Consider the following 12,779-nt stretch of genomic DNA (forward strand, 5'->3'; position numbering starts at 1 on the left):
TTATTTTCCAGCACTGCCTTAACCCTCTTGGGCATGGAGTTCACCAGAGCTTCACAGGTTGCCACTGGAGTCCTCTTCCACTCCTCCATGACAACATCACGGAGCTGGTGGATGTTAGAGACCTTGCACTCCTCCACCTTCCGTTTGAGGATGCCCCTCAGACGCGCAATAGGGTTTAGGTCTAGAGACATGCTTGGCCAGTCCATCACCATTACCCTCAACATCTGTGGCAAGGCAGTGGTTGTCTTGGAGGCGTGTTTGGGGTCTTTATGTTAGAATACTGCCCTGCAGCCCAGTCTCTGAAGGGAAGGGATCATGCTCTGCTTCAGTATGTCATAGTACATGTTGGCATTCACGGTTCCCTCAATGAACTGCAGCTCCCCAGCCCCGGCAGCACTCATGCAGCACAGACCATGATGGTCTCACCACCATGCTTGACTGTAGGCAAGACACACTTGACACCATCTGAACCAAATAAGTTTATCTTGGTCCCATCAGACCACAGTACATGGTTCCAGTAATCCATGTCCTTAGTCTGCTTGTCTTCAGCAAACTGTTTGCCGGCTTTCTTGTGCATCATCTTTAGAAGAGACTTCCTTCTGGGATGACATCCATGCAGACCAATTTGATGCAGTGTGCGGTGTAGGGTCTGAGCACTGACAGGCTGACCTCCCCACCCATTCAATCTCTACAGCGATGCTGGCAGCACTCATACGTCTGTTTCCCAAAGACAACCTCTGGATATGACGCTGAGCATATGCACTCAATTTCTTTGGTTGACCATGGCGAGGCCTGTTCTAAATGGAACCTGTCCTATTAAACCGATGTATGGTCTTGGCCACCATGCTGCAGCTCAGTTTCAGGGTCTTTGCAATCTTCTTATAGCCTAGGCCATCTTTATGTAGAGTAACAATTCTTTTTTTTTCAGATCCTCAGATAGTTCTTTGTCATAAGGTGCCATGTAGAACTTTCAGTGACCAGTAGGAGAGAGTGAGAGCAAAAACACCAAATTTAACACACCTGCTGCCCATTCACACCTGAGACCTCCTAACACTAACGAGTCACATGACACCGGGGAGGGAAAATGGCTAATTGGACCCAATTTGGACATTTTCACTTAGGGGTGTACTCACTTTTGTTGCCAGCGGTTTAGACATTAATGGCTGTGTGTTGAGTTATTTTGAGGGGACAGGAAATTTACACTGTATACAAGCTGTACACTCGCTACTTTTCATGTGACAACACTGAAGAAATTACACTTTTCTACAATGTAAAGATAGAATAAAATATTTACAAATATGTGAGGGGTGTACTCACTTTTGCGAGATACTGTACATTTTTGCCACAATTTTAACGCATTTGTGGTGCGTTTCTTACAGGACATGTGATGCTTTTTCAATGCAATTTAATGGGGAGGGGTTTTATTTTTAACTGACCAAATATGCACTAAAAATGCGGCAAGTAGGATTTTCTACTCCGTAACGGAAGCTCAATGGACCAGTGTGAAGACATACATAGAATTTAACCGCTTCAATACTGGGCACTTTTTGTGCTAAAACAAAAAAAAAAAAGACTGAAAATTTTGAAAACAAAAAATAAAGTTTCTTAGTTTCAGTCATAAGATTTTGTAAATAAGTAATTTTCTCCTTCACTGATGTGCGCTCGAGGCGGCACTGATAAGTTGCACTGATGGGCATTGATGAGCCAGCACTTATGGGAACTGATGAGGAAGCACTAGAATGCCGCACTGATGGGCACTGAAAGGCAGTACTTACTGGCATCACTAATGGTCACTGACTGGCATCACTTCAGGGCACCGATGATCAGTGCCTTGATTATCTGTATAGGTCTCCCCAGAAAGGAGATGCAGCTGATCGACTCTCCTCTCCTCTCACACTGTCAGTGTGAGGCGAGGAGAGCGATTATCGGCACTTCCGTGTTTACATGTGATCGGCTGTGACTGGACAAAGCCAATCACATGGGTAAGGAGCCGTGTCATCAGCTCTTTACCTAGATAAGGGGTCGCGTCGTGTCCCAGGGACACAGCGCAAACACAATCTCTGGCCACAGCGAGACTGGGGCGAAGTCATCCCAGAACAAGAGGGGATACCGTCCAATATCATTTGACTACTCGGCAGGTGGGAGGTGGTTAAAGGGATGCATTTTTCATCAGCTTTTCTTGTGCTTTCTTAATGCAAAAGCACTTCAAAAACTGCTCAGCATGAAAGCAGCCTAAACCAGAGAGCATGAATGAGCTCTTAGGCAGTTCCTGTAAACCAATTTCTTCAAGTGATCGTAAAGTATCGTTTTTTTTTCCCTTAAAAATAACAAACATGTTATACTTACCTGCTCTGTGTAGTGGTTTTACACAGAGCAGCCCAGATCCTCCTCTTCTCGTGTCCCTCTTTGGCTCTCCCGGCCCCTCCCTCCTTGGCTCTCCTGGCTCCTCCCTTCTGACGAGTGTCCCCACAGCAAGCAGCTTGCTATGGGGGCACCTGAGCCGAGCCACAGCTCTGTGTGTCCATTCAGAGAGCCCTGGGCAGTTGAGTCTCTTGTGCAACTGCGCTTGATAAAGATGGGCTCAAGTATTAGGGGGGTTGCTGCACACAGAAGGTTTTTTATCTTCATGCATAAAATGCATGAAGATAAAAAAAAACTTCTGTCTTTACAATCACTTTCAGGGCTTACTCACAGTGGCCTGCACAGTAAAATGCAGGGTTTTGCTGTGCAGGCCTCTGTCAGCATGAGGTCAAGTAAGGGATAGTGAAATGCATTTTTGAATAGTTAGTTCAACTTTACCAAAGCACTGCTTATGCACATAAGGAGCGCCTGTAGATAAAAACAAGCTGTGCTGTTTTGGAAGTTGGATAATGTCCTTACTTTAGGTGTAGGTAATTTATGTAACTCATGAAGCCTGACTGGACAACTCTCAGAGATAGCATCATCCCATACTGCCTTGTAGCTACGATGTTGCCAAGGTACTCCCAGCCATTATTGCTCATCCGTCATGATCACAAGAGCAAACTCTCAACCTGCCGCACGTGTTCTCCACTGTCTTCTACGTGGCAGCATCATAAAGCTCAGAGCTACTGCATCAGGGGAGCGTGAGCAAACGTCAGGGGGTTTGAATCGACTGGGAGTGTCTTAGCATCATCCTAGAATCAAGGCAGGACGGGATGATGTTATCTCTGGGGGTTTTTCAACAAGGCTTCAAGAGGTACATAAACATATACATAAACATATACATATAAAAAACTACACCTATAGACAGGAGCCAATTAACCTACCAGCATGCCTTCGGCATGTGGAAGGAAGCTGGAGTAATTGGAAAAAACCCACACAGGCACAGGGAGAACATGCAAACTCCAGGCTAGTGCATGCTTTTTGTATCACTCACCTCTCCCTTTTAGATTGTAAGTTCCCAGGAGCAGGGCCCTCCTAACCTTTTTAATTACCGCATAAAGCCTCATTCATATGGGCATACTCCTGTGCGAGGGCTGCGCCTGCATGGGGATGCACAGGAATTCAAGCATCCCTGTGCAGGCATTCCCACTAACATCAATTGGGACCCAGCTGCTGCTCCCAGTTTGACAGCCATGTGGGTGCAGGTGTGCGTCTCCAAAACGCAAATAGTGCGAATTCAGGGACCCGCACCCACATGGTTGTCCAACTGGGAACAGTGGCTGTGTGTGCAGCCACTCCAACCCAACTGACATAAATTTGAGCGCCTATATGCAAAACACGGTCCTCACGCAGGAGTACACTATAGCATGCCCATGTGAACAAAGCCTTATTACACAGTTAGAGCTCGTTTACATTTGCTTCAAAACATGGCTTTGGACAGGCTTTTTTTTAAAGCTCTCTGAACACCAGTCAAAGCTCCTGTCACTAAATAAAATGGATAGCTTACAGTCCTGTTTACACCTTGCTTTGCATCGCAGAAGAATCAAAATGCATGCTGTAGGCGCTTTAATGTGTGTTGAAGTCAAAGCAAGTGTAAATGAGCCCTTACAATACAATAACAAGGGATTAGGGAGGGACCTGCTCCTGGGAGATTACAATCAACAAGTGCAACTATGACTTGAGTCACATGACAAGGGAAATCGCAATGGGGGGGATTGAGTAAAACTGGTGCATTAGGAATCTGGTGCAGCTGTGCATGATAGCCAATCAGCTTTGAAATTCAGCTTGCTTAAAGGATAAAAAATCACCTTTCATAACATGTTACATCCATATTCAGGGTGTAACTTGTAACATGTTATAAATACACCGGCCCCCGTATCTGCTGACACAATTAAAAGAAGGCGGGGTCTTGTGGGGCTCCCCCCACCCAGCCATTGCACTCATTCACAGTCATCTGTAAATGAAAAACTACATGGTCCAGCAGGCTTTGCAGCTCTCGCCTTGTAGTTTTCAATGAACTACCATGGCACTGTGGTAGTTCATTGAGTCTTCCTATCACAGAGTAACAGCTTCCTCATATGAGGTACAAACAAGCCGATAGAATGACAGATCTGTAGGAGACGTGCATGGCATCAGTGATCTGCTGATCGCTGGTGCAATGTTTCACATGCTCCCAAAACAAAAAATAAATGCATTTTTTTTTAACCTGCAAAAAAATATGAATTTATTATTTTTTTGTCAAAAGGTGAACTTATTCTTTAAGCTTTGACAATAAAACCACAAAGCTGACTGGTTTCTTTGCAGAGCTGCACCAGATTTCGCACTCTCCAGTTTTAGCAAATGAGCCCCATTAGGCCGGGCTCACACTAGTATGACACGACTGTTATCCTACTTTTCCCTGTGACATCGATCCTACTTCCATCCGACTTGAATGAACAGGATACCATTTTGCTCTGACTTTGAGATAGTCCGACTTGTCCTTTGACCAATCAAAACAATCCCAGTGTGTCACAAATTCCTTTTCCTGCTGCTGTAATCACCATGTCGGATGTCACAAGTCGGATGATTAGGACAAGGATCCAACTTTAATGATATTGAATGGGATGAAAATGGACCAAAGTCAGACCGAAGTAATGCAGGAACCTTTTCTAAAGTCAGACCGACTTGTATTGGACCATTTAAGATGGCTCTTACCAGTGATTTGTAAATGCCATGCAACATGTGCTCCCAGTCGAAGAGTATGTCGCACCGGTGTGAACCAGGCCTTATAGTCAATAGTAGAGATGGGCGTGTTCAAAATCACACCTGCCCCACTGACACTGCACAGATCGGGAAAGGTCTCACTGCCTGTGATTAGCGCTGCAAAGTGTCGGCTTCCTGGCGGGGTCAGGCACGTGGGATTTCGAACACGCCCAAGCCCATCTCTGGTCAATAGTGCTCATTCTCATCAACGCAACTCAGAACGGTGCAAATTTGGAAAAGATTCCTGAGCTACTTTGATGCAGTTTACAATGCAACTTGGCCCCATAGGATATGCAACGTCGCACTACATTTTCACACTGAAAATTGCATTAAAATCGTGTTGCAGCAGTGTGAACTGAGCCGAAGCCACGGTTCACATTGGTGCTATTTGGTATGTCAAATCGACGGCAACGACACCGTCCTAATCGGGGCTGCACCGATTTCCAAAAGTAGTTTCTGTACTACTTTTGACGATTTCCATTGACATCTGTGCAGAAACCAGCACAGATGTCTCTGAAATCGCCCCCCGAAATCGGGACTGACACGCGGGGATGGTGTGAATTCAGCTGAACTCTCACGATTTTTTTCCTACTGTCTGTGTGAACCTGGACTAAAAGAGAGGTGTGAGTGATACAAGAGGTGACAAAGAAATAAAAGTTGAGTTGTTAGGAGGACAATGTGCGTTGGGGCCCATGCACCCACACAGCTGTCACACCGGCCGCAGCATCAGTACAGCTTTGGTATCCCAATTCAAATGAATGGGACTGACTGAGCATCCCCATACGGGCCACACACAGGTGTACGCTGCATGTCACCCATGTAAATGAGGCCCAATAATAACAATAGTTCATGTTCAACAAGGACTTGTCATCTCCATATAGGGTTACCACCTTTTCTTCAAGCCAAACCCAAACACTTTAGCAGCTCACAGCTAATTTTTTTTTTTTTTTTAAGGGGGAATGCTGTGGACTCTGGTGTAAAGGGGAACTCTGATGTAAGGGGGTTTCTGCTCACCAAACCTCCCACTTACATCAGAGTTCCCAGCATTTCCCCTTAAACCAAGGTTCCCAAATACCCCCTTAAATCAGAGTCCACAGGGCACCTCTTACATCTGAGTCCCTCTTACCTTAGTGTATTCACTCGCTTGCAGGCAAGAGAGAGCGGGGGGGGGGGGGGGAGACTTCAGTCACAGATATTGGATGGTGAGCTCACTCACCCGAGGATGGAGGCTCAGGTATCAACACCATTCATCCACGATTAAGGATGAGCTCAGGGGTGTGTTCGCACACCCCACGTGCAGAGCCCGCCAGGAAGGATGAGCTCTGGTGTGTTCGCACACCCCACGTGCAGAGCCCGCCAGGAAGTCGGCACTGCGGAGCACTCATCACAAACAGCGAGACATTGTCCTGAAGCACGGCTGCAGAGATCGAGAAATGTCTCACAACTTGTGATTAGTGCTTCCCGGTGCCGACTTTCTGGCGGGTAAGGATGAGCTCCGGCGTGTTCGCACAGCCCATGTGTAGAGCCCGCCAGGAAGTCGGCACGGCGCTGTGCTAATCACAGGCGGTGAGAAATTTCCCGATGCACGGCTGCAGAGATCGGGAAATGTCTCACTGCCTGTGATTAGCGCTGTGCAGTGCCGACTTCCTGGCGGGCTCTACACGTGATGTTTGCGAACACGCCTGGGCTGATCCTTATACACGATGTATCTGCCGGTTGCTGATTTCCAGCCCACCCATCCCTTTCCAGAGGACCAGAACACTGGGGATTGTCATGTGCGTGGGCAGACAGAGTTGTAGGGGTGGGAGGAGGAGGAACAGATCCAGCCCTCTCTCCTCTCCTGTCTATGTATAGAATGGGTCCTGTACACACCCCTATGCACTCCGCGGTTGTGGTACTTAGTTACTTGGGGAGCCAGAGTCTATTATGAATATCATGTTCGTGTTTCCATTATGAATATTGTGTCCAGATCCGAAACCTGGACACATGATTTAAAACCTGAACTGTCCGGGTGAATCCCAGACAGGTGGCACCCCACTCTCCAGACAGGGTGATAGATGGCCAGTCATTGTAGAATGAAGATATTATCACAATGGATCTCTATGACACGTCATCTTACCCCCCCAGATGCCCAGCTTCAGCTGGGACCTGTCCAGGTTCTCCACATAATCGCCCAGGAATCTGTTCAGCAGATCGGCCACCACCGACTCCAACATCCTCCTTGCAATGTCCGTCCAATCTGTAAGAGAAGGAGAGGAGAGCTCAGCCAGACATCATCCCCGTGTACAGCCCGCTATGTACGAACAGCCCGTCATCACCTCACAGACACACTGCGCTTATGTAGTGCGGCCTGTGAGGTGATCCCGGCGTGCCCGCCATGACTCGGCCTGTGCAGTGTAATGATAAGTAGCCCGGGTACCCGTGTGTGCAAAGCTGTCACTCCCAGTCCAGGGACATCTCTACCCAGCAATGCTCCTGTCTGTTTGTGTCACGGGGCCGGTCACGTGACCAAGAAGCGCCGCTGTCCGGCGTTCATGTGATACGGGGGCGCGCCCAGCCTGATAGTGAAGGAGGGCGGGAGGGAGGTTTGTATACACGGAGCTGATAGTGCTCGAGGTGTTCCTTCTCTTCTGCCCAATCCAGTCTTAGACTATTCAGCCTGTCTGCCCTCTTATAGACAAATAATCTGCTTTTCTTATAGTTGAATCCACATGCGCCATTCCAATACAGCAGAGAGGTGAGGGAGTCAGCCGTGTGGAGAACAGTGGGGGGAGGGCTGACTGAGCTGAAACGGTGAAGCACGTGTATGGGGGCGGGGCTACTGTCACTGAGGAAGGGATGTATCAATCCGCAGAGTTCCCCCTTTACCAGTGGCAGTTGGTGCTCATAATTTTGGGGGTGAGCAGCAATGCCCTCCCCCCCCCACACGTGGGAGACAGACCTGAACAATAAATCCCCCCCCTCCTCTCAGGAGACGGATGGGAAGGTGGCGTTTAGAGGCCTCCTTACCTTAGGAGGCAGATAATAGGGCTGCTGCGTCTCGCTCCGGGCCGTTGCTTCTCCTCCTGGCCAAACAGGAAGTAGGTCTGAGACTCAGGACCCACTTCCGGATTGGCCGGGAGGAGAATCATGAAGACAATAGCGAATATTAATTCGCTATTGTCAAACAACTGGGTGAGCCCACCGTTTTTTGAAGCCAATTAGAGCTTCAGGCTCTAATGTGCTTAAAAAAAAAAAAACCCATTGGAATCCATGTGTCCGGCGCCCTGCATGTAGATCAGGAGCCGGGTGCATTAATTTGGGGGGGCGGCACCCCATATGGATGGGCCACCACTGCCCTTTACATCTGAAAGTTCCCCCTTTTCATCTGAATCTGCAGAGTTCCCTTTTAGGTCTGAATCCACAGAGTTCCCCTTTACATCTGAATCTGCAGAGTTCTCCTTTACATCTGAGTCTGCAGAGTTCCCCTTTACTTCTGAATCTGCAGAGTTCCCCTTTACTTCTGAATCTGCAGAGTTCCCCTTTACTTCTGAATCTGCAGAGTTCCCCTTTAGAATTTGAATCCACAGGGTACCCCTTTTTATCTGAATATGAAGAGTTACCCTTTTCATCTGAATATGAAGAGTTCCCCTTTACTTCTGAATCTGCAGAGTTCCCCTTTACATCTGAATCAGCAGAGTTCCCCTTTACATCTGAATCAGCAGAGTTCCCCTTTACATCTCAATCTGTAGAGTTTCCATTTACATCTGAATCCACAGAGTTTCCCTTTTACATCTTAATCTGCAGCGTTCCCCTTTATATTTGAATTCGTAGAGTTCCCCTTTACATCTGAATCCACAGAGTTTCACCTTTACATCTGAATGAAAAGTTCCCCTTAAGACTAGGTTCACACTTGTGCAATTTATGCTGGCAAGAGAGCCCATTTATTTGAATGGGCCGCTGTGCCCCGCGGCACGCAGAAAAGAAGTGCCTGCAATATTTTTTAAATTGCAGCTTGCACCGGAACGGAGTTTCCCAGTACAGGTGCTATTTCCAGTGTGGGCAACGTGCCATTAGGATTAATGACATCCATCTGCAGGTCCCATATTTCTCTGTGTGAGTGGTTACAGCTGCCGGTATTTTTCCAGTCCCACAGCAGTGTTACCCTTTACATCTGAATCTGTAGAGTTCCCCTTTACATCTGAATCCGCCAAGTTCCCCTTTAGATCCGAATCCACAGAGTTTTCCCTTTACATCTGAATCCACAATTCCCCCTTTACATCTGAATCTGCAGAGTTCCCCCTTTACATCTGAATCTGCAGCGTTCCCCCTTCCCCCTTTACATCTGAATCAGCAGAGTTCTCCTTTACATCTGAATTCGTAGAATTTCCCTTTACATCTGAATCCTCAGAGTTCCCCTTTTACTTCTGAATCCTCAGAGTTCCCCTTTTACATCTGAATCTGCAGAGTTCCCCTTTACATCTGAATCTGCAGAGTTCCCCTTTACATCTAAATCCGCAGAGTTCACCTTGACATCTGAATTTGTAGAGTTTCCCTTTTACATCTCAGAGTTTCCCTTTACATCTGAATGAAGAGTTCCCCTTAAGGGTAGGTTCACACTTGTGCAGTTTGTGCTGGCACGAGAGCCCATTTATTTGAATGGGCTGCCTTGCCCTGCCCCGTGACAAGGAGGAAAGAAGTCCCTGCATTATATTTGAAATGGCAGCTTGAACATGAACTGAGGTTCCCAGTACAGGTGCTATTTCCAGTGTGGGCGGTGTCCCATTAGGATTAATGACATCCACCTGCGTGTCCCATATTTCCTTGTGTGAGTGGTTGCGCCTTTCGGTATTTGTTCCAGCCCCACAGCAGTGTTCCCCTTTACATCTGAATCTGTAAAGTTACACTTTGCATCTGAATCCACAGAGTTCCCCTTTTTACGTCTGAATCCACAGAAGTTCCCGTTTACATCTGAATCTGCAGAGTTCCCCTTTAGATCTGAATTCGCAGAGTTCCCCTTTACATCTGAATCCACAGAGTTCCCTTACACACTGTAAGGGGGGACTCTGCAGACTCTGATATAAGGGACAACTCCAGGGATCCGGGAGAAGCTCAGCTCTCATGTACATCGCTGGATCGAGAGGGAGCTCAGGTGAGTTTTAGGGGGGCTGGAGGGGGCCGCTGCACACAGAAGGTTTTTGACCTTCGTGCATAGAATGCATAAAGGTCAAAAACCTTGAGCCTTTAAAACCACTTTAAGTAGGAACACTGAGAACTCTGATCTAAGGAGGGATTCTGGGGCGTGGCCAAGATGGCAACTAAGGCTCGGTTCACACTACCGCGACTTGGGATCCAACTTGTAAGCCCTCAAGTCGCCCCAAGTCGCCCCAGAAAGAGATTCACATTACAGTGCATGGGAGCGTCTTAATAGACACTACTGAAGTCGCTCCGACTTCAGAGCGTACTCCCTGTACTACTTGGATCCGACTTTGATCCGACTTCAGCCTATTGACTATCATTGAAGTCGGATCGCCGTCTCGCATGATCCGACTTCGGCATGCGACTTGTGCTCAAATGGGGAACTCCGCGCCAAATTTTAAATAAAAATCCGGCATGGGTTCCCCCTCCAGGGGCATACCAGGCCCTTGGGTCTGGTATGGACCTTGAGGAGAACCCCCTACGCCGAAAAAACGGCGTGGGGGGTCCCCCCCAATCCATACCAGACCCTTATCCGAGCACGCAGCCCGGCCGGACAGGAATGGGGGTGGGGACGAGCGAGCGCCCCCCCCCTCCTGAACCGTACCAGGCCGCATGCCCTCAACATGGGGGGTTTGGTGCCTTGGGGGAGGGGGGCGCGCTGCGGCCCCCCCCACCCCAAAGCACCTTGTCCCCATGTTGATGAGGACAAGGGCCTCTTCCCGACAACCCTGGCCGTTGGTTGTCGGGGTCTGCGGGCGGGGGGCTTATCGGAATCTGGGAGCCTCCTTTAATAAGGGGGCCCCCAGATCCCGGCCCCCCACCCTATGTGAATAGGTATGGGGTACATGGTACCCCTACCCATTCACCTAGGGAAAAAAGCGTCAATAAAAAACACAGTACACAGGTATTTAAAATAATTTATTAGGCAGCTCCGGGATCTTCTTCCGACTCCGGGGGTCTCTCCGGCGTCTTCTCCCGGTGTCCGCATCTTCTGCCGGCTCCACCGCTATCTTCTGGCGCTCTTTTGCCAGCGGTGGTCCGGACCTCTGGATCATCTTCTTCACTCTTCTCTTCCAGAGATGTTGACACGACGCTCTCCCCAGCCAGAATGGTTTCTGTGCGCTCTGCAAGGGACTTATATAGGCGGTGACCCCGCCCCCTTATGCCGTCACAGTCCCTGGGCATGCTGGGTCTGTGACGTTTTAGGAGGCGTGGTCACCGGGTGATGACCACGCCCCCTTATGACGGCACAGCCCCAGCATGCCCTGGGACAGTGACCTCATAAGGGGGCGGGGTCACCGCCTATATAAGTCCGTTGCGGAGCGTTCAGAGACCATTCCAGCTGGAGAGAGCGTCGTGTCAACATCTCTGGAAGAAAAGAAGAAGGCAGAAGTCCGGACCACCGCTAGCAATTGAGCTGCAGAAGATAGCGGAGGAGCCGGCAGAAGATGCGGACACCGGGAGGAGACGGCGGAGAGACCCCCGAAGTCGGAAGAGGACCCCCGAAGTCGGAAGAAGATCCCGGAGCTGCCTAATAAATTATTTTAAAAAACCTGTGTACTGTTTGTTTTATTGACGCTTTTTTTCCCCTAGGTGAATGGGTAGGGGTACCATGTACCCCATACTCATTCACATAGGGTGGGGGGCCGGGATCTGGGGGCCCCCTTATTAAAGGGGGCTCCCAGATTCCGATAAGCCCCCCGCCCGCAGACCCCGACAACCAACGGCCAGGGTTGTCGGGAAGAGGCCCTTGTCCTCATCAACATGGGGACAAGGTGCTTTGGGGTGGGGGGGCCGCAGCGCGCCCCCCTGCCCCAAGGCACCAACCCCCCCCCATGTTGAGGGCATGCGGCCTGGTACGGTTCAGGAGGGGGGGGGCGCTCGCTCGTCCCCACCCCCATTCCTGTCCGGTCGGGCTGCGTGCTCGGATAAGGGTCTGGTATGGATTGGGGGGACCCCCCACGCCGTCCTTTCGGCGTAGGGGGGTTCCCCTCAAGATCCATACCGGACCCAAGGGCCTGGTATGCCCCTGGGGGGGAACCCATGCCGGATTTTTATTTAAAAATTGGCGCGGAGTTCCCCCTTAAGATTCATACCAAACACAGTGGCGGGGATCCAAGTCGGATCCCCGTTCATTGAAAGTCGGATCCACAAGTCGGGTTGAAGTCGTGTTGCAAAGTCGCGTTGAAGTCGTGTTGCCCCTGTGTGAATCGAGCCTTAGGAGGACGTGTTTCTTGGAGCTCTGCTGAAGGACTTCTTAATATCCTGACTCCTGGCTATTACTCAGTGAGGGAAACCACCCAGAATAGCCTGAATGCCCTACAGAACACGTCGGCGGGCCAAAAAGCTAAGTTTCCCGTAAAACCTGGACGATATAGCCCCGATTGTGGACTCACACGTGGCGGAATCCCCTCGGCGGCTCTCCAATATGGCGTCTCAGACGGAGGCCGCAGACC

The 12,779-nt window shown here is 49.4% G+C and overlaps 1 protein-coding gene across 1 annotated transcript in view; it reads right to left on the reverse strand.

Annotated features, from left to right (window-relative positions):
* Positions 1–7,881, reverse strand: part of VPS13C (vacuolar protein sorting 13 homolog C) — a 548,274-nt gene extending 540,393 nt beyond the window's left edge. Inside the window, exons 1-4 of the mRNA XM_073619118.1 lie at positions 7,565–7,881; positions 7,253–7,384; positions 4,716–4,726; positions 2,928–2,955 (exon numbers count right to left, since the gene is read on the reverse strand). Of these exons, the coding sequence (XP_073475219.1) occupies positions 2,928–2,955; positions 4,716–4,726; positions 7,253–7,361 (148 nt within the window). The 5' untranslated portion in view covers positions 7,362–7,384; positions 7,565–7,881. The remainder of the gene's footprint in view (positions 1–2,927; positions 2,956–4,715; positions 4,727–7,252; positions 7,385–7,564) is intronic.
* Positions 7,882–12,779: the final 4,898 nt, after the last annotated feature.

The sequence above is a fragment of the Aquarana catesbeiana genome, linkage group LG03 (genome assembly GCF_042186555.1).
Source record: "Aquarana catesbeiana isolate 2022-GZ linkage group LG03, ASM4218655v1, whole genome shotgun sequence".
Classification (NCBI taxonomy): Eukaryota; Metazoa; Chordata; class Amphibia; order Anura; family Ranidae; genus Aquarana; species Aquarana catesbeiana.